The sequence below is a fragment of the Apus apus genome, chromosome 1, assembly GCF_020740795.1.
Source record: "Apus apus isolate bApuApu2 chromosome 1, bApuApu2.pri.cur, whole genome shotgun sequence".
Classification (NCBI taxonomy): Eukaryota; Metazoa; Chordata; class Aves; order Apodiformes; family Apodidae; genus Apus; species Apus apus.
In genome coordinates, this window is record NC_067282.1 from 28,874,823 (window position 1) to 28,896,313 (window position 21,491).

General features: G+C 39.2%; 1 protein-coding gene across 4 annotated transcripts in view; it reads right to left on the reverse strand.

Moving 5' to 3' along the window:
- Nucleotides 1–21,491, reverse strand: part of FNDC3A (fibronectin type III domain containing 3A) — a 121,767-nt gene that overhangs the window by 54,477 nt on the left and 45,799 nt on the right. For 2 of the 4 annotated variants that reach the window (XM_051634781.1, XM_051634789.1), the window contains exon 3: nt 21,036–21,111. The exons of 1 other annotated variant lie outside the window; for it this stretch is intronic. In XM_051634781.1, the coding sequence (XP_051490741.1) occupies nt 21,036–21,111 (76 nt within the window). Of the gene's footprint in view, nt 1–411; nt 559–21,035; nt 21,112–21,491 lie in introns of those variants that run through there. One more of the 4 variants, XM_051634796.1, reaches the window with a different exon arrangement.

Here is a 21,491-nt window from a genome sequence, read left to right on the forward strand (position 1 = left end):
ATCGCTCCATTTTCAGCCGCTCCGAGGAGCGCCCGGCGAAGGAGCAGACGGCGGCTTGCAGCGCCAGCGCAGCACTCGCTCCCCGCTGCCAGAGGGATACTCTTCCGGGGCAGTACCCGCCCTTAGCCCTGCTCTTATAAAACCCGGGATCGTCATGGCCTCCCAGGCAAGCGGCTTCCTGCTCCCTTCAGGGTGTCGGGGCCACCGCGGGCCCCCGGCGCGGCCGCCCCCCACCCCCTCCGGAGCCCGCGCACCCCGGGGATGGGCAGAGCAGCACACGGATGCCCCGCATCTTTGCTTTCCAGCCGCCACCGCTCTCCCCACCGGCCGCTGCCGCAGGGGCTGCCCGCGGCGCCAAGCCCGGCTTCGCTGCTTCACCGCGGCGCCCGAGCCGGCGCCGGGAGACCTTACCGCTCATTTCGGGCCGGGCCGGGCCGGGCCGGGCGGGCGGCAGCTCCGCGGCAGGCGGGTTGGCGGGCGGGGCGGCTCGCTCAGGTGCGCGGCTGCCCGCTCCGCTCCGCTGCCTTCCGCTCCGCCCCGCGGCCCGCTCCGCGCCGCGCCGCCGCGCTCCGCCCTGCCCTGCCCTGCCCCGCCGCGCCCGGGCCGCGGGCCAGCGGCACGGAGAGCCCGCTTCTCGGGGGCATCATCCCCGGCCAGGGAGGCTCCCCCAGCCATCCCGCAGGACTCCTGCTCGGGTGTCTGCTGAATTCTAACGACAGACATTGGCTGGTGTGATCCGAGCTCTTAGCTGAAAGCTTCTACGTTCATTAACATAATGAACTAAAGCATTACTTCAGGCCAATCTTTCTATAGCGTTTACCCTTTAGTTGAACTGCTAATCAGTTCACACCTAAAAAAGGAGGTGCACAAACAGATGTGGCTGCAAACAAACACTTTCTGGCGTCGCGTTTAGAAACTTGCCATGACTTTGATACTAATCTGTGTGGATCCTGCGGCTCAGGAACGCTGCTATACTTAGCATTACTCTAATGTGAACGGCGATGAATCACTCTTATCCCCAGGAGGAAACAGCATTCAGGATTTACTGCAGCACATTAGGTTAACGATGGCTCTATAACCGAACACCCACACTTTGACATCACGCAGGCGATGATATGCATCGCTGACGCAAGCGCTGACAGGATCGAACACAAAGGCCACAGCAGCTGAAACAATAGAGAGCACGGCTGACGTAGCAGCACACCCCTCCAACACGGATGGGCTGCGGTAAATCAATAGTCCCAGATGCCACAAATAGTTGCACCACTCTGTCTTTTACATAATGGCCAAGACTTCAAAGTTTTATTTTGGGCTCCCAGCAGCTACAATTAATTACAAAACACCAGGAACAACCACCACCAACAACTGGTCCACATTTGTAAGCTGTGCCTGGAAAATATTTCCCAATTACTACTTTAACAGGCTCTAAAAATTGTCAGGAAGAATCATCAGCTTCACATTTACTAGGTGCCGTGGAACCAAAGTAAGAAATAAAAAAATGGAAAAGCAAACGCCGAACTTAGCAATAGGCCTGAGCTGGGGAAGAGGCACAAGAATCACAGAATGGTTTGAGTTGGAAGGGACCTTTAAGATCATCTAGTTCCAACCTCTCTGCATGGGCAGGGATACCTCCCACTAGACCAGGTTGCTCAAAGCCCCATCCAACCTGGCCTTGAACACTTTGAGGAACGGGGCTTCCACAGCTTTCCTGGGCAACCTGTGCCAGTGTCTCACCACCCTCACACTAAAGAATTTCTTCCTAATGTCTAACCTAAATCTCCCCTTTTCCAGTTTTGATCCATTACTTCTTGTCCTCTCACTACAAGCCCTTGTAAAAAGTCCCTCCCCCACTTTCCTGTAGGCCCCCTTCAGATCCCAGAAGGCTGCTATGAGGTCTCCCTGGAGCTTCCTCTTCTCCAGGCTGAACAACTCCAAACTCCCTCAGCCTGTCTTTGTAGGAGAGGTGCTCCAGCCCTCAGATCATCTTTAGGGCCCTTCTCTGGACTCTCTCCATGAGCTGCATGTCCTTCTTATCTTGGGGGCTCCAGACAGAACCGGATACAGTACTCCAGGTGGGGTCTTACAAGAACCAAGTAAATCACCTACTTTGACCTGTTGACCACACTTCTTTTGATACAGCGCGGGACACAGTTGGTTTCTGGGCTGCAAGCACAGATTGCCAGCTCGTGTTGGAGCTTCTCGTCCACCATCACCCCAAAGTCCTTTTCCTCAGAGCTGTTCTCAATGCATTCTCCACCCAGCCTGTACTTGTGCTTGGGATTGCCCTGACTCAGTTGTAGGACCTTGCACTTGGCCTTGTTGAGCTTTGTGCAGTTTGCCTAAGCCCACTCCTGAAGCCTGTCAGGGTCCCTCTGGATGGCATCCCTTCCCTCCAGTGTGTCAATCAGACATCTTCAGTTTGCAATGCTGTCAATTTAACATGTTCCTTATGCTCTAAATGTGCCCTGACAAAACAATCCCTTCCCTCATCCATCTACTTTTGCTATCAAGGCTGCAGAACAGCAGCTGACAAAGCAGCAACATCAATTTAAATATATTAACTGTCTAAAAAGAAAATCTATCAGTAGACTGCAGGCTGGCAAATACAAGAAAAAACTGAAGATAAAACATGCACATAGTGCCTCTCAAAAGTAGGAGAATATTCAACCACATAGACCTTAGAATAAAAGAGCTGTGAAGCCTAACTACAGTATTTCTAAAGATGACATCATAATGATATCCTGATCTTTCCCATGAAACCATACATAGATATTCAGAGAAAAAAAAGACATGAAATCCTTTCTCATAGGCAAAGGGCAGAGACGACAGGTTCCTATAGCATTTTATCATTAACAGAGCTATCAGTTTTCTTTTCTAATGGTCTCATGTATGTTTAAAGGAAAAAGATGACAGTAGTTTCTGTGTTCAAATGCTACATGTATTTTCAGCTGTTTCTTATCAATGACCACTGTGCAATACAAGCCCATGCCGTAGTACAGTGCAACTTCACAAGATAAAGTTGAACTTGGGAGCTTGCAGAAGAATGATTTTAGTCTTTTGAGATACTCCAACAACAGAAAGTTTTTATTCATTCTGAAGCAACTGTCTGGCACAGTGATCAACTCTATCCTACTTTTTAAAAGTACCAATGAATCAAAGATGTTAATGTGGAAACACAACACACACTTTGTACTGTGCAGCTTAGGTTGTTGTATTGCTGTTTCATTTGCTGTTTTAGGTTTAGACTTAACGTACTTATTTAGTAACTATGGAGAACAGTTATGTAAAAAACCTGTTCTCTCCCCCTGTAGTCTTCCAATGTAAATATGAGGTGAACCATGAATCTTTGCATTTCAAAGGGAATCAAATGTGATATACCAGTCTTAACAGAGAAGCTTTTATGAAAATGTTTTTATTCTTAGCAGGAAAAATAACCTGCACTCATTCTAATCTAACTGCATTGCATATTTGCTTAGCTTTTTCCTCAAGGAGAGCTTAATTTCCTAGCACTTACGCTGAGCAGTACTGATCCTCAACTTTTTCAGACTAGTACTTAATATTTGTGCATACTGCTTGATCACATTCCATTTGATTCACAACATTCAGGATAAACTACTATTCAATAATCTAACAGTTGTTCCCACTAAAATTTGTGTTTTTCTAATCAGATTTTTTTTTTTTTTTTGCCATGTAGCACTGCAGATAAGAAATGTAAAAAGTTAAACACTGCTACTGATGGTTGTGGCTAAGACATGAACAGCACAAATGAATCTTAGCAGTTGGCAGCTCTTGGTGTGTAGACAGTGGCTTCTACAAAAGTGAGTTTTGATGCAGAGAAGAGAGAACTTGGAAGGAACAAGCATTAACTTTAACTTCCCCCCCTCCTGCCTGGTTATGCCAAAAATGAAATTACATAGTATAATTACTTGCAAAAGCCTCTTCAGGCATCACTATATTCAACTTATTACACTAATGAGTTATTTTTTTCTGTGCATACTTCTCTGGCTACATTGATTTGAAACTAGAGTGCAAAATTATCTGGCACATTCTGCTGTCTCAGAGCTGTGCTCTGAGAAGTCCTCCCTGCTTTGTGCAAATTTCTTAATAATCCCCCCTCAAATTATTATACCCACACATCTCTACACAGAGATTATCACTTACTGAATATTACTTATATGGATATGATGTATTGATTAAGAAAACCAATAGCACATACAAAAATGCTGAAAGAATTTTACCATATTCTAGGGTAGGGTATTTTAAAGCTATGGATGAAAATACACAGAAGACTCTGTGGATCTAATAAAAATCTGTTTGTTCAAACGGTGATGGAGTATTACAACATATATAGTGTCAGAAATTTGAGCCAGAAATTAATACCAGAACAGGCTGCCAAGAGAAAATTCAGAGCCCAACTCCAGTTTTTATTTCTATCCAAGGCAAACACCTCTAAAGATGTACTCCTCTGAGTTCCTGGAATCTACTAATAACATGTACTTTCATTTGAAAACCTCTGAGCTGTTTAGGCTTCAAGTTAATTATATAAACAAACACAATGCATATTCAGGCCGCCATTTAAAATAAAGACAACACAGAACAAAAATTATTATAAGCAGCTGAAGTCCTTCTAATATCTAAAGTAAATATCACATACGTCTTTCTTTAAAAGGTCACTCCTAACTAGAAGACATAAAACTAAATTAGGAGGACATGAGGTGTCTCAGCTTTCCAGAAATCCCATAGTACAGGATTCTACGTGATTTAGCAGAAAGAGGAAAACCAGGTCAATCTAGAATGACATTGGCTCCACAACTAGAGTTTTAGGGTGCAAAACCAGGGCTAAATCTTGTTCTTGATAAAAAGTTAATGATAATTGCTGATTTAAAAAAACCTCTCACATCCAACAGCTCTGTCCCACTGAACTACTACTCTCTTAGATGTACTCCTTGGATTAGTTAGGTGACTTAGCTGTTCTGCTTAGATGAAAAGATCTTCTACAACAATACAAAGAAATGAAAGAGAGTTTAGTTTACAGAACTTTCTCTCTTCACACTCACTGCATGTAATTATTGTTATGTCTATATTGGAGGTGTTCACTTGAGTCTACCAACAAGGTTCTACCAACACTGCAGTTCCACAAACAAATGTTCAGATGTAGGTTTCTAAACTATGAAATAAATTTTTAAGTAAGACTTTATTGCACAGATTTGTTTCAAATAATGAGTGACGAAAACAGTCCCTGAAGCTGACAATTCAAAAGGTGACCTTTGGTAATGCAAAATCCTTCTATCACGACACAAACTGTAGGGAACAAGCCCCAAGCAAATTACACAGTCATCACATGACAAAAATGAGACATAAGAGCAAACTGAAAACATCTGATGTTACACACCTTACATTTGGCATCATCTAAAGCAAACCCTTGGTTTCAGCAGGGTGATTCACTGGCTGTCTCCGGAGGACAACACTGTGCTTCTGCACATTTATCAGGGAGCCACCTCACACCAAATGACACAAATCATTAAGCACAGCGTGTCCTCAAGTAGATATCTGGTTCAGGCCTGCTCTAGTCACTCTTTTGTCCGATTTCAGTAGAGTACATCAGGTTTTCTGAGAGTAGATTCCTACTGTCAGGAAAAGAAGGTCTTCTTTGGTAGGCTGAATTCTGTGCTGTGCTCAAGCAGATAAACCCCACAGCTTGCTCCTGTGTAGAAGAGTGCTATGAACACCAGCCTATGGAATAACCCAAGTCACCTCTGCTGAAGAGGGGTCACTATGCAACCACAATGAAACACACTAAGCTACTGTCCATGGTAGAGATGCTTAACTCCTTTAATCCAAGAGCTTCTAAATGGAAAATACAGAGCCAGCCTTTAAAACGGGAACCAGAATACACGACTTAAGCTGAATCACACAGGAATCCCCATTTCATCAATGGAAAAAGGCAGACTGCCTTATGTAGTTTTCCTCTAGAATATTATTTATCTTTTTTGAGGTGAAGATGACCATCTCCAAAAGATGACACGAAGAAAAGCCTAAACTCAGAATAACTCATGGCTGGGAGACTGCTGGAATAGGGAGCTGCAGGTGCAGATTCTGTGGTACTTCACAGAACAAAAAACCTCAGATCTCCTGATCTGAGGCATAAACTTATTACAGCTCAAGTAAACAAACAGACTACCCTTCTTTTTGGAGAGAAAGAAAGGCAACATTTATATACTGTCTCTACATTGTTTCTACTGCAGCAAGTCTTTGATGTCTGGCTTCTAGCTGTCCCCCTGCAACCTCATGTTTTGTGCAACTACAGACATGTAGGGAATGCCATGGTCAAAACAAGAGAGGCAATGGATTCAATGTGCTTGCTAGGAATAGGTCATGATTCAGTGGTGACCTGGGCTGAGTTTGAGCCTTATGCAGCTAAAAGCTTCTAAAGTTAGAACTAGGGTGCAATCCAAACAAGCTGAATGTCACCACTTGTGATTATAGCCTGCTGCAGAGACAAACTTTTCTGTCCTCTCACAAATAACAAGACAAGGTTGTGAATGCAGCAATAATAGAGGATGCTCTGAAGACAGGAAATAAAAGTTTGAAAAACTACTGATCCTGATTGCACCTGACCTGATAAATACTTAAACCAATCAGATTAAGATTTCTGTTTCTGCTTACAGCTTAAGGTCAACACACAAGAATTTTTATGTTCAAAAAGCTTTGCAGACACTTGGACCCAAACTAATTACCCCAAAATTAGGGCATACATAAAAATGAACTGATACTCTCAGACTTAGTAACATAGAAAGGCACCATGCTTACTACCAACACATGCGGCCTCTTCTGTAGTGAAATGTCTTTACTATTATAAAGATCACTAAATACCTGCAACCAATTCCCACTGCAAACCTCACACTACTGTTGAAAGTGTTTTCCAAGTGCTTTTCAGGGTCTGGGTTAGCTTAAAAAATATCACCACATTGTAACTAATGAAGGGTTTTAGAAATTTTATTTAAATCTTTTAAACTTGTATTACCATTTGAAATTTAAAATTTGGTCTTTATGGTGTTTTATGTGATAAAGGCTCCTTGACTCTTCACAATGAACTCTTTACAGAACCCTTTATCAAGGAATTATTTTCTCCAAATCTCAAGCAAGGTACCACATAGGGAATGATGAGCTCAAACACTAAGAGAATCTATGACAAAATTTGGTTTTGATTAAAAGTTTTCAACAATGTTAATGAATACATATTATCAGAAAGAAAGTCTCTGATAAAGCAGTAAACAGGGACCAGACACAAAGATAAGCCTATGCTGTTGCAGTGTTGTCTTAACATTCAATTTATTCTATAACCTAATACATTTTAGCAAGAAACATACCCACTGCTTTGGCAGGCAAAATGAACTTGGAGCCAGGATGAACCATGTAAGGAATCTACATACCTGTGCCAAACGCCAGGGATGAAACAACTTAACTTGGCTCAGACATTTAAAAGTTCTCATTCCAAACCAGAAGAAAGGGAAGACAACACATGCATATGGTGGAACTGCTTATTATACATTATCTACAGATTAATATATCCCTCTACTATGAAGCTAAGACAAAAAAATTGCTTAATAGCTAGAAAGTAAATGTATCCTTTGTGCAGAAACCTTTTTATTGCTTCACTACTGCCTGGATGAGGGAAATCTACATTTTCTGTTGCTGGACCATTTGGGCTCAAGGACTGAAAAAGACCTCATGAATCAACTCTATTCACCTACAATTGCAACTTCATTCCCTCCCCATTATCAAGTTCCAACCTTTACAGATAAATTATACTGGAGTTAATACTTACCTTGTGAATCAAACAGCTTGCCTGCTTCCTTGTCCTTATCAAGTTTCAAGTGAGGAGACCCCGATTTATAATTTGTTAATCTTAGATATGATCTTGCATTCTATATAACAACATTTCACCCAGTTGAAGGGTAGCATACAAACAACACTCCTTTAAACAGTACATGTTCTTGTTGGCCTTTTTATCACTTCTGGAATACAGATTTCCAATGCCATTCAAGTTGTTTGGGTGATCAGATTTGCTAAAATAACAAGTATATATAGAATATCTTGATAGCTGAAAGATACCTGAGCGCACTGATTACTGAGTGATTAAAAAGGGATATATTAACATTCTAGGCTAGCTGTGCATCATGATTTAGCATTCAATTCTTTCCTATTTCATCCACAATTTAGAACCTTAAAAAAAACCCTCCACAAAACAGCTGCTAAGGTTATACTGACTATGCTGAAGCTCTTTAGAGATAAGAGATCAAAAAAGATTCTGTACTATCCTTTGAGTTTTGCATCACAAAGACAGGCATCATGAAGGTATCTGGCCTCGACTCCATCCACTGCATACCTCCAGTTCTTTAGACCTGCATTCTCTAGTCTTTCTATTTACTTCCCACTGGCCTTCACAGCCCCCAAAGCTATATTATATATACCTGACATTCAGCCTCTTTTTCTACATGGTATGTTCCCTAGCACTTCAGAGCTCCTGTTCTGCTCACAAGGGCTGCACAAAAGTGTTTACTTGTCCAGATGTTGCTGCACAACACCACCATACAACCAGATGATCCAGCAACATACATTTACACACCCCTGAAAAGAAGCCAAACCCCAACACCCTTCTGTTTAACTACTGTCACCAAGATGAGACTAGATAAATAAATAATAATAATATAATCTATTTCTCAAATGAGAGGACAAGGCTCAGTAACTGAAAAAAATAAATGACAACACTGAGATTCTACTCACATAATGGACAGCTGGAAAGCTATTATGGGCAAATTAATGCTCTGGGGAGTATTTTAAAGACCTGTTGGAAGATGAACTGGGAAAACAATCTACAGATAAAGCTGTGTGGGAATATGGATAAAATTACTAGTCTAGTATGTGTCATATCTTTACTGGAAAAGAATGCAAGGAAACCTGAGAGTGTATATAGCTGCAATTAAGAGAGAAGATAGGGTATTTCCAAGGAAATTTTTCCTCCTTTTTATGCAGTCTTTCTTGCAAAAGAATTAGAATGGTGTAATAAGCATAAAAACACACCTTTTACAAACATTCTATTGAAAAGGCTACATACACGTCATGTCAGACCTGTGTAGAAAAGCACTGTTGTAACACACAGGGGCTGGAAGTCGACAGTAAAAAATGATCAAACAGCCAACAATCAATCTCAAAACCCCATGCTTGCCAGTCCTCTTGTGCCCATTTGCAGTACAAGTTGGGGAAAGCACAATAGCCAGTCCTTTGCATCTAAGTTCAACATTTGCTTATGTTCACTATTTTTCTCCTTTCTTAGCAGGTAATTTTTAAAACTCATTCATGCTGGAAAAACTTTAACTGATTCCAGTTGCTCAGACTGCCCTTGTAACTTACTAAATATTTTTATCCATTGATGCTTTCCTTAGTCATCAGATGTCCCCTGTCCCCCAAAATTGTACTGCCAGTATTGTCATGCTAAAGCAGAGGTAGTTACTTTGCTTTTGATACCTTAATATCCAATTCAGAAAAAAACCCCATATCTTTAAGAAAAAAATATAGTTTAACTTCTCAAATTCCCCAAATCATCTTGGGCTTTAGGCACTTCAAGAATTTGCCTGCAAGACAGCTTTATTTGTATGTACTGTATTTTGAAAAATAAAGAGTAAAAGTCAGATGAGATTTCAGACTTAACTGAATTTAAAAACTAGGTAAGATTAAGCTTACTTCAAAAAAAAAAAAAAAAAAATTGAACAAAGCAGTTCTGTGCCTGATCAAAATATGAGAAACAAAGTATATGGTAAGCATAACAAAAAGAATAAATGCAAACTTAAGTGCGCTTAAATATAATTTTCTAAATCTACCTGCTACTTAAGAGTTTTACTGAGATGTTTCTTGACTTTGTAAACCGTAAGAACTAACTGTCAAGAGTGGTGCCTTTCAGAGCACAACCTCTTCAAGGCTAGAACACCTAAGGATGTAACACAGTAGCACTTCTCTAGAGTGCTGTCTTTCAAGACACAGTATCTCATACACAATTTGTGAGAAAAACAGAAAAAGAAGAAAGGCTAACAATTCTCTGTAGACACATCTTTTTCCTCCTCTCTGTCATCTTCACCTTTCATTCCCACTTGTAGAAGAGAAGGCTGCAGTATGATTAAGCCACAGCTTCTGGACCTAACAGTTCTTTCCTGGCCCTCTTCCTGTGAATTTGATTGTTTCCACCTGCTTTAGCAGTTTGGGGTTTTTCTGATTGTTTTTGGAACTGGCTTGCTAAAGCTGTGTTTTATGAGCAGGGCTTTCCCTACTTTGGGACTTTGTCTCAGCCCACGGTCCTGTTGCAGTCTTTGTTCAGCTCAGTCCTTCTACTTAAAATGACCTGTCTATATTTAATAAGCTTTTTCTAGGGTTGTTGGAATACTTTGGTACAAAGAAGCCACAATGAGGAATACTCACTATCCCACTCACATTAACTTACATTTTATTGAAACTACAATTCCATATTAACTCCTTTTAAGAATTACTAATGAAGCAATAATACAGACTATCAGTTCATGGTTCTTATTGCCACTCTTTCTTTGGTTGCCTTGCAAGGCACATCCATTCCACCTATGAATACAACTGTCAAGATAACCCAAGGGAAACACAAATATGAAGATGGCCCATATGTAGAGGACCAAAGGGAAAGGACAGTGAAAGTGCTAGAGAATGGGCTACTAGAAAAACAAATTGTTAACAGGCATAAGAGATTAACTATATGCTAACACGATAGCTGATTAATCAAAAGAGAAGGAAGTTGTAGGCAGATCCTCTAGCAGCTCTAATATCATTTAGTTGATACCCATCTACAAGTTACTGGGTGCTGTGCAGTCACTTGAAAAATTCTGAGCCTCTTTGGATGGTGTCTTAGGGCACTTGCTCCAGACAAGTTAATTTTCTGGAAAGCTCTTTGCAATCTGAGACAGACCTTCTCCTTGCCAAAAAGAAAAGAAGAACAGCACTGTGGACAGCTGTATTTACTACCAGTGAATTTGGCCCTTCCAACTTTGTTTGAAACCCCATGTAATTACACTGTTTCTTAATAGCTTTAAGTGGCTGAACTTACATGCTTGCAATTGGTCTTTAACTCACATTATACAGTAGCTGTTTACATTTGTGCACAGCTAGGCTATATATTTGTGATGACCTTGTTATCTTTCTCTTCTTCCTTTCCCTCATTTGGATAGTATACTGCTTTAGATGTAAACCAGATTGCTGCATGTCTGCAAAAGGAAGAAGGGGAAGGGAAGTTTAATGAAGCTGAAGAGTGTCATGATCATGTAAGCCATGCAAGCTGACAAAATCTCAGTCGTTTGACAGTCCAAAAAAGACAACTATAATAATTTACCATTAATAACGCATGCACAGCCATATCTGTCAAGCCACGAGATGCTGATTCATCCATTAGATGGATGCACTAAGTAATTTTTATGAAACCCAGTGCAAAGTCAACTTAAAAACATTAAGTTTTACTTTCAGTAAAACAGAAGTAGCATTTGTTTTTGAAGAATTAGTCAGATAACAAAATAGAGAATCTTCTTTCTCTGTTTAATAAGTTAGCAATCTTCATGAAACTTTATTATTTCAATCAAGCAGACTGCATCCAATTAAGATTGAGAAATTGCTATCAACATAAGTTATTCTAAATATTAGGATATTAAGTGCAAATGCTAAGTAAAATATTTTTCAGGCTCCCCTGCCTGCACCTGATCTTTGATTCAGGTCAAACTGCTAGCTACTTCATTAAATAAACTTTCTACTTACATTAGAAACTAAGAAGAGATCCTACATAATTTTTTCCTCCTTTGTCCTCCATGAAGCAAGTAGTATAGGGATATTTCTAGTCAGGGAAGAAAACAGATGAACTGACTGCAGTACCAGGGGACTATAATAATATTGACAGATGCAGACCTGTGCAACTTAACATGCTTCATACAAGACTTAACCAACTGATTCCAGACTCAGCCTACAGTAGCATGCAAATCTCAGTGGTTTCAGTTAATATTCCACAGCCTTGTGAGCCAGACATGACTGACTACACGCACGGAAACCAAGTTTCAGGGGCATTCTCTAGCTGCATCTTAGGGCTGTAACTCCATTCCCAACATGTCCCTCCAAGCACTTGTAACTTCCTTGTAAAATGTTAGATGCTCATGGAAATGGATGAGTTCAAAGCGTTTGAATGCTTGAGGACAAAGATATTTACTGTGTACAACTGTGAAACAACTCACTTAAATGAGAATGTTTCCAGGATGCAGCCTTTTTAATGTCAGCTTATAATACCAGGCTTTAGCTCCAGAATGGAGACATGTCATTTAAGAATCTAAAATTATATGTCTGTGTGCAAGTTAGGACTTTAAACTTCCCATATAGCAAGTGGAGATCTAGTCAGTACAGGCAGTGGAGCCTGGAGAGCTATTCAGCACAAACTGATGTCAGCTGAAAAGCACTAAGTCTTCACTAGTTACAATGGGAGCTTAGATCCAAGGCCACATATAGAAATACACATTTAGACACCTAAAATTAGATGTCTTTAGCATGCAGCTGAAGCACTGATATTTCAAACAAATGTCTCCAGAACCTTCCCACAGTCAGGCTGGATTTGCAGTGTGGAACTTGAAGTGAAATGAAAAGAGGAAATAAAGGAGAATATAAGAGACAAGGGAAGATAAATTTATCAGAATATGCAGGAAATTGAGATAGGAGGAGAACCTCACTGAGAACCTTATAATGACCATAGTAAGTTATTAATTAATTCATATAGCAAAACATGTGAAATGAGTTACTACAATAAATGTTAGAAAAATACCTAACACAAGAATAAGAAAATAACCAATGTTAGAGACATGTTTTGTCCATATAAAGATATCAGATCTATTTAACACATTTTAAACAGGAATCAGTGACAGAAAAATTAAGTTTTCCCTAAATACACAGTAACATTCTGAAGGAGATCTAAATCAATGCTTTTCCCTTTTGATCTGTTTTTTGGGTTTTGTTTTGTTTGGTTTTTTTACTTGCTGCTGCAGAAGGTGATAAAACAGGTACGATTTACTTTTATTAAAACTTTTGCCAAGTTTAGTTTATTCCAGGAATAGCATATATTAGAAATCTAGTATTTGTTATAAACCTAACAAAGTGAGCACAAAAGTAATGTGAGATGCTCCAGCAGAAAAGCAGCATGATAAAGTAAACTTTTTGAGCAACAGCTTTTTGTATCATTCCTGACTGCCTCTTTAAGGGCTGAAGGAGACCAGGACCACCAAGACCTGGTGAGTTATCAGACAGAGGAGGGGGTCAGGCAGCTCCCAGAGAAGGCTGAGGGAGCTCTGTTACGAGGCTAACTCTCACGGCCACTCTCAGAGCAGAAAGAGCTGGATCTAAACAACAAACTTCTGGATCCCTGTTTTATTCTGGTCAGGGGAATGACCTTGTTTCGCACTATTTTGCAATTTTTGTTGAATTAGTAACACAAATTTAAAAGAAGGACCTGAAAAGAGCGAAGTCTGCCTCTGTCCTGTTGCAGAAGGGACTACAGAATCAAGCTGACGTGCCCCAGCTAGCTTTAATTCAGCACAGGACTTAGCAGTAGTACTAGAGAAGCTGCAGCAGCAGGGCTTACAGGCAAGTTTTACCCACCAATAGTACTTGAATTATGGAGAAGGTTTCTCCTATGTGTCAAAGTCAATGCACGAGCATTCTACATGCACTACAGTGAGGGCTTAAATACATCATTATTTCTTTATTTTATCAGAAGGGTACTTGCCATATGTCCATCCAACTTTTCTGCTAACCTAACTAAAAGGCAGAAGGGCAAGTCTGCTGAACAAAATTTGCAAGGACGTTCATGCACTCTATTTATCAGTCTAATTATTCTGGAATGAGATTGCTCCAAATCAAGCTGCTATAAACCATGTTTTGTGGCCGCTCTCTCCTCATCATCCTGTTGCAACATAGAAGAGAATCAAGCCTCCTCTGCAGTCATACTCCTACATAGCTGATCAATATAAACCATTTCTAAAATGTGTATATTGAAGGTTATTTCCAAACAGAGGTGCTTTAAAGTTAAGCTACTCCTAGACTCAGCTCTGAAACTCTACAGGGACATCCTCACCTAAGAGTTAAATGGCCTTAAGTCACTGTAGCTTGCTGTGACCTCATACTTTCACTTTACTTGTCTTAGCTTTCCTCAGTGCCTTTTCTGAAGGCCCTCTAAATACTTCTGATGGAGATCCTAAAGTTAATGTGTAAAAAGGATATTAATTGAATTATCCATATCCCATTTCAGCCTTGCATATCATGTTTAGTCTTCTACAGCACCCACAGAGAAGGAATGGATAAGACAACTGAAATATTTTACCATTTAATATGAGATGTTGGTATTTTTCTTTAATGAACTGATGTAATAAAACCTTACATCTGTGTCTTCAGAAGGCTACCATGGAGAAAAGCTGTAAAACATCTTTGAAGACAAAAAGAACAAATAAACATGTCATGTAACATTTCAGTATTTAGACATGAGAAATGGGTAAATGGAAGCTAGCATGAAGAATTATTTTATTTTTGGACTGCAGAAAGAAAAGATCACCCAGAGCGGCTTCCCTGGATGACTCTAGTGAGCTGTTCTTAATGGGAGCAGGAAGACTAGGGCACTAAATTTTGTAATACACATCTGGGTTTACTTGTAAGGGTTCATTATGCAGGCTCTTAATCTACCTAGATGACTAGAGATGCTCAAAACAAGAATTCTTGCTAACAATTGTTTTATTAGTTTTACTACTTTGTTCCATTATTACAGATCTATGTATTTAAATTAATGTTATTTTACTCCTCAACTTTGCCCAATGCTAAAGTGGATACTAAGTATTTTAACAAACAAGATATGGTACTTCTGGAGGTGATGCCATCCTTAAAGTCAATACATGGGATCATGACTGCAGTGCTAGGTATCCTAGCACATTCTCAAATTGCCACAGAATGAGAGCACACACTTACTTAACAGAGTGGGTTTAAGATTTGATAATAAGCTGTGGTCTTCCTGTGTAGGCAGCACCTTCCAATGACTATTAGCAACTAGCACAGTCCCTTCTGAGGGATTTGTGGCAACCTACACAGAATTTGTCTGATCTTTAAACACCTCCAATATTAATACATTAGTTTTAAATAAAGTAACACCAAAGCACCAGATGATACAGAGAACAAAATAAATCTAGGGGTCTCTTTGGTTCAAGCGTACTTAAAAAGCAGTTATGTAGGGATTTTTAAATGTTTATCTTGGTTCTTCTAACACTATCTGAGAACTATCAAAAACTATATGAGGCCTAGCAGCAGGTAACAGTAACTAGATTGAGAACAGCCCTGCAGAGGACTTGGGGATACTGGTGGATGAAAAACTAGACACAAGGTGGCAATGTGCCCTCACAGCCAAGAAGGCCAACTGTACCCTGGGGTGCATTAAAAGTAGCGTGGCCAGCAGGGTCAGAGAGGTGATTCTGCCCCTCTACTCTGCTCTGGTGAGACCCCACCTGGAGTGCTGTGTCCAGCCCTGGGATCCTTAGAACAGGAAAGACACGGAGCTGTTGGAGCAAGTCCAGAGAAAGACCATGAAGATGATCAAAGGGCTGGAGCACCTCTGCTACGAAGACAGGCTGAGAAAGTTGGGATTGTTCAGCTTGGAGAAGAGAAGGCTCCAGGGAGACCTTATAGTGGCCTTCCAGTACCTGAAGGGGGCTTGTAAGAAAGGAAGAGAGAGACTTTTTACCAGGCTTTATTGTCTGGTTTAGATTGGATGTAAGAAAGAATTTTATTATGAGAGTGGTGATGCACTGGAACAGCTTCCCAGGGAAACTGTGGATGCCCCATCACTGGAAGTGATTAAGGTCAGGTTGGATGGGGCTTTGAGCAACCTGATCTTGTGACAGATGTCCCTGCCCATGGCAAGCGGTTGGAACTAGATGATCTTTGAGGGTCCCTTCCAACCCAACCCATTCCATGATCCTGTAATAGTTTTATTCACACAATATTCTGGGTAATGGGCGGGCTTCGTGTTGCCAAGCTGAAGTTAATCTTAGAATAAACTGAAGTTTGTTTCACTACTATACTCTAAGAATTCATGTGATCTTTTTTCTCTTGACTTCCTTTAAAACTATTTTCAGAAGCATTTTATTCCTTATTTTAAAGAGAAAAAAACATGGTTAAAATTGCTTAACTTTTATCCCACAGACTAACCTTAATACTGATACTTCATTTCATTTCATGAAGTATTTATGACTCATTCTAATTTACATAATTTTTCCTATTTTATTATGAAAATGGCAATTTTCCTTTGCAGAGACATATAGAACATGGTCTCTCTTATTATGTCAAGTAACATTTAATAGCCCTTAGCTGTAACTTGGGACTGTTACAAAATGTGCTCAAGATGAGTCATCTTCATTCATTCATTCTGCAATAGGAAGAATTCATGAATGAGTGATCGGCAGTAATTCACTTCTACAAAGAGAGCCCATTCATACATTACAAACCAGGTTTTCTGAATCACTGTAATGTAGCTGATTATTTCACTTTCACAGAAGAAAATTTCGGCTTAAGGAAAGCTTCCACAGAAGTCCAAGTATATGAGAAAGCAGTTTTATACATTTAAAAGAGCTCTTCTGAAAAGAAACATTTTGGTCTGATATATGGATACACAGACAGATATCTTCCTATCTAGCTAGCAAGAAAAGCACAGGGTCTTTGGAAAGTAAAAGACTGACAAATGGTTTAAATTGAAGTTGCGTCAAGAGGGGGCAGAAGTCATTGCTATCAGACAAACCAGTAGGCAGCCAAAGAAAATATTTTACAAAATTAGAGAAATGGCTATTGGCACACAGAAGTGCTCATCTGAAGCTGTATTTAAGTCAAAATACATAAAACAGAAAAGCAACTAAGAATCAAGATTGCTAAATACAGAAATATAAAGCAACCATGCTTCTTGTTTTACAGAAATACAAATGTAAGACACCAAGAATAAAATACAGAAATTTTAAGTCGTCAAAAGTTCACCAAAATAAAGGAATGGGATTCACCAAGGAGGAAAGGTCCTTTTATCACCAGTGCTCTTTTGCCATCCTTAAGAGATTTGAAACCAGGAAACGATCTTCAGAGCTTTTTCAACCTGTCTGAACTGCCTTGGAAGAGGCCCACATTAAGGAGCCACTTTTCACTTCTCATTTCAAATCAGTCAAAGCTTTACAGATCACCTACAAGAGTTTTACCAGCAAACAGACTGTAAGTCAGTACATAGACCTGGGTATAAATACAGCATTTATTTCAGAAGCTTAGCTCACAGTAAAAGCATGGCGTAGTTCTTCAGAAATGGGTACTTTAAGTTTTCACTTAAATTGATTCAAGGACAGCTCTAAAATCATCACTTTATTCACATCTCTCCTTTCTCCTGGAGAGACACTGACTTGTTTTCAGGTTGAGCTCTACCCTATGCACAGGGCATCCAAAGTAAGGATAGTTATATTTGATTTGTGAAGATGACCATGGTAAGAGTAGTACAAAGACTTATGGAGCATCTCAGTGTTTGCAATGGACAGGGATATGATGCAAGAAAATAAAATTACCATGGTGGTCAGATTTATAAACAATCCACACTGACTTCAGCAGACAGCACAGTCTCAAGGTGAAATGACCAGCAAAAAAGTACAAGAGAGCCCTAGAATTATCCAAGGAACAGTGACTTGCCAAACCACCCAAACTACTGTATCTGCTCTTCTATTGGGGATCCATCCAGAAGCAGCTCACTACCTCTCAACTTATTTTCTTTCATTTTCATATTATATTTACATAATTTCAATTTAAACATATGCCCATGAAAATTGCCTAGCAAGAAACTGAATTTACATTTTATTGTCTTCAAACTGGTCAATGTGTAACATTCCAGATTCTTTGTAAGCTCAAATTATTTATCTTTTTCCATGGATATCTTTTAGTAAGACTTCACTCCAAAGAGACAACATATTTGTTAGCCACCACTTGTGTAAATTAAATTACAGACATTAGAAAGATGGTCCTTGAAAAATATATCACAGAATCACAGAATCCTAGGGGTTGGAAGGGACCTCGAAAGATAATCTAGCCCAACCCCCAATATACTCCTTTAAAAAAAAAAGGTACTATATTCAACGTCAAACTGAAGTCCTTGTTATTTTTAGAATATTGAACATCCCACAAAATATCAAGTAAATTAAGTTCTCAGAACCAGCTCATTCTAGAAAGGAAATATCAGACATGAAGATACAGTTTGGTGATCACTTACCATTCTATCACAAATAACTGTTGTGAATCATACATGTAAGCTTTACAAACCATGGTTTGTAAAGGGATCATGAAATCCTTGTAATAAAGTATTAAATGAATTTCATTAAAAATCTTTGCTTCTACTAAGTGTGATACAAGACAAAAACATAATAATTGCAATATGCAATGTATTTGTTGTATACAATTACAGGTGTTCTGTGAGCAAGACATGCTCTGGTTTGCAAAACAGTACACAGATACACCTTTGTAATGTACGTTATACTACCTTTTTTTACACAGTACATCACAGAAAAAGTTGAATATGCATTCTTCACAGAGGCTTTTAAGTCAATCCAGTCAGAAAAGACAATAAAGTTGGGTAAATATTTATAGGAAAAAACTGAGACTGAAAAAAAAGTACTAAGAAACATTGTAATGACTAAATTAAATTCCCACTGATTGCATCTCCACTGAATTTTGCCATCTTTGCCTTCTTCATGCCTTTTTAAAAAATAATAATCTCTGCATGTTTATATGTTTTCCTCCAAACCATACTCATTATGTATTTCCACATCTTTAACTTTGATTTGACCTATTAACTGAGTGCTTGCTTGCAGTGAAGAAAAGAAGAGGGAATTGATGCAAGCTTGCTTTCTTTAGAGTCAATGCAATAGTCTCCTGTGGCTGCAACCCATTTTGCAAACTTGTCATCCATCTTCTGGCCAAGTCAAAACCAAACTATGTTTGAGAAGTTGTGGCAGAGCAAAAAAGTACCACCAATACCTATTTACTTTCTACAGTGTACACCATCTGAAATTGTTCCCTTTACTACACACAGAAAACAGGAACACTGACATTCCTCATTAGTTGCAATACATACCATGAAAAAGGTACAGCATCAATGACTAATGGGATTTCTTCTTTAAGCCAAACAGATCCAACAAGCCCCAAAGTAGAAAGATTCATTGGCATAGCACTCATAAAACACAGAAATGTCTCAGGACTGGCAAGAATAGACCAGAAAATAAACATTCATAAGATCATGTGCATTTCAGACTCTATTCTAAGGTTAGTGAATATACAGATATGAAAAACCCCTATGCTCTTCTGTTTTGCTACCAAATGGAAGCTGTATTTTCAGGCCCCAGAAAGGGGAAGGACAAGGAGAATGTCTATGTAACAGAAAGTTTGCAAAAGCTGTGGAACTGATTTGAGACATAGGTTCCTAGATGCCAGTGCCACTTTTCAAGAAAGTTGTAAAAACCCTCCATGAGCTTACAATTAGTAAGACCCAGGAACAATTGTCTACTAACAGCTCATGCTCACTTTCATTTTTAAGGCATGAAGGAATCAGCAGCTGAATCAAATCACAATAGTGAGCTGCGTACTTGGGAAGCAAGAGAGACCAGGAAAGGATAAAAGCTATGCCATGAAAGGTTAGAACTCTATCTATAAAGATATGATCACAATATTTTTGCAGTTCATCACACTCTTCCTGCTTTCAAGATAGTCATGCAAGGGAAGTGTCAATTCATCCCTCCATCCCCGGAAGCTCACCTGATAAATCAAAATTAAAACAAAAAATGCAATGCATGCCACTCTCAGTATTTTTTGCAGCAGAAGTAAACTACATCTTATCTGTTCTTTAACTTAAATGGCAAGGCAAAAATCACTATGTTCCTCTCAGATATTGCTAAGTAATTATTACACAGCTGTGTTTCAGATAAACCCTGTAGAACTGTGAGATGCAACATTGATCCATCTGTGACTCAAAAGAAGTGACAATACCATGCAACCAGCACAAAGTTTTGAAAAATTGTGCTAATGGACATGTAAACCTAATTACAATACAAGGCCTCCATTTAATCAGTTATTTTGCAGCCAAAGAACAAGCATATGAGACTGGAAACCAAACTCTTTGTCTCTTCCCAAACTGGAGAGAGAGGTGAAGGAGCTGGAAAATACTTGCTATTCCCAGAACAGTATCTGTTGAAGTTGGGCCAATATCCAGAAAAAGAGAAGGTAGGATTCATTGGTCCAGAAGTTAACAAAAGTGACCCCATAGCTGAATATGTGGATATTCTAAAGAGCAGCAATATCTGACTGCTTATTTCCTGCAGCTGTAGATAGGCTTAACTGGTGGCTATTTTCATTCAGAATAGAAAATAACATCCAAATTCACCATTGCACACAGGGATCCTATGCTGAAATGAAGCGTTTGTATTTTGAAGCTGCACTTGCTAGAACTCAGAAAGGACACAATTTGGCCTCTAGAGATAATGAAAAACTAGTAGTGGGGGAACAGACATCTACTGTTGGGATAGGCAAACAATGGCACATGACAGCAAAGCATAAAAAAACATAAATCAAACTAGCAACTGTATCTTTTAACTTAAAGTCTGTGTAATAAATGAGGTTAGTCAAAAGTTGCGACAACAGCACTTCCCCATTTGCTTTGCAAACTGAAAATGTTCCCTTCTCAAGAAATTTAACTTCATCTAATACAACAAAAAAGTACTTTATGGTAGTGAAGTCTAAATCCAATGATCCTTAGTACTTAATATTTTAGGTCTTTAAACTGCTCTTGTGTTTAAAATAATTTCCATCAGTCTTTTACTTTCAACACCACAATTAGCCTTTTATTTATCCTGATGCAGACACAGGAAATATTAAAATAAGTTTATCAGCTTTACCTGTAATGCACTGAAATTGTCCATCTTCTCTTCTTATTGTAAATGCTTCCCCTGGATTAACTTGCACAAGAATAACCTTAAAAATAAAAGAGTGTTTACAACCATTACACAGGAATATGTCACAGAAGTCTGGTATGTGCAAAAAAAAAAAAAAAGTGTTATTGGGAAAAAACAAGTTTTGTTTTTTTTTTTTCTGGTTAGTAAACACATTATTTTTCTCTTCACACTGCTTGCTTCCTTCATCCCACAGAGAAAACGAGATAAGAGCAAGAACAAGCACAGATATTTTTAAACAAACGTTCTTCAAAGAATCAAGGAGAGAAGAACAACTGATTAAAACAGTACCTGCACAGTTTTTTTCTTGACTCATTAGTATCATTAACAAGCTATTTGTACAGCTTAAATTATTTCAACAAATTACATTAACTTTAACATTAATCAAACCATTACATAAAG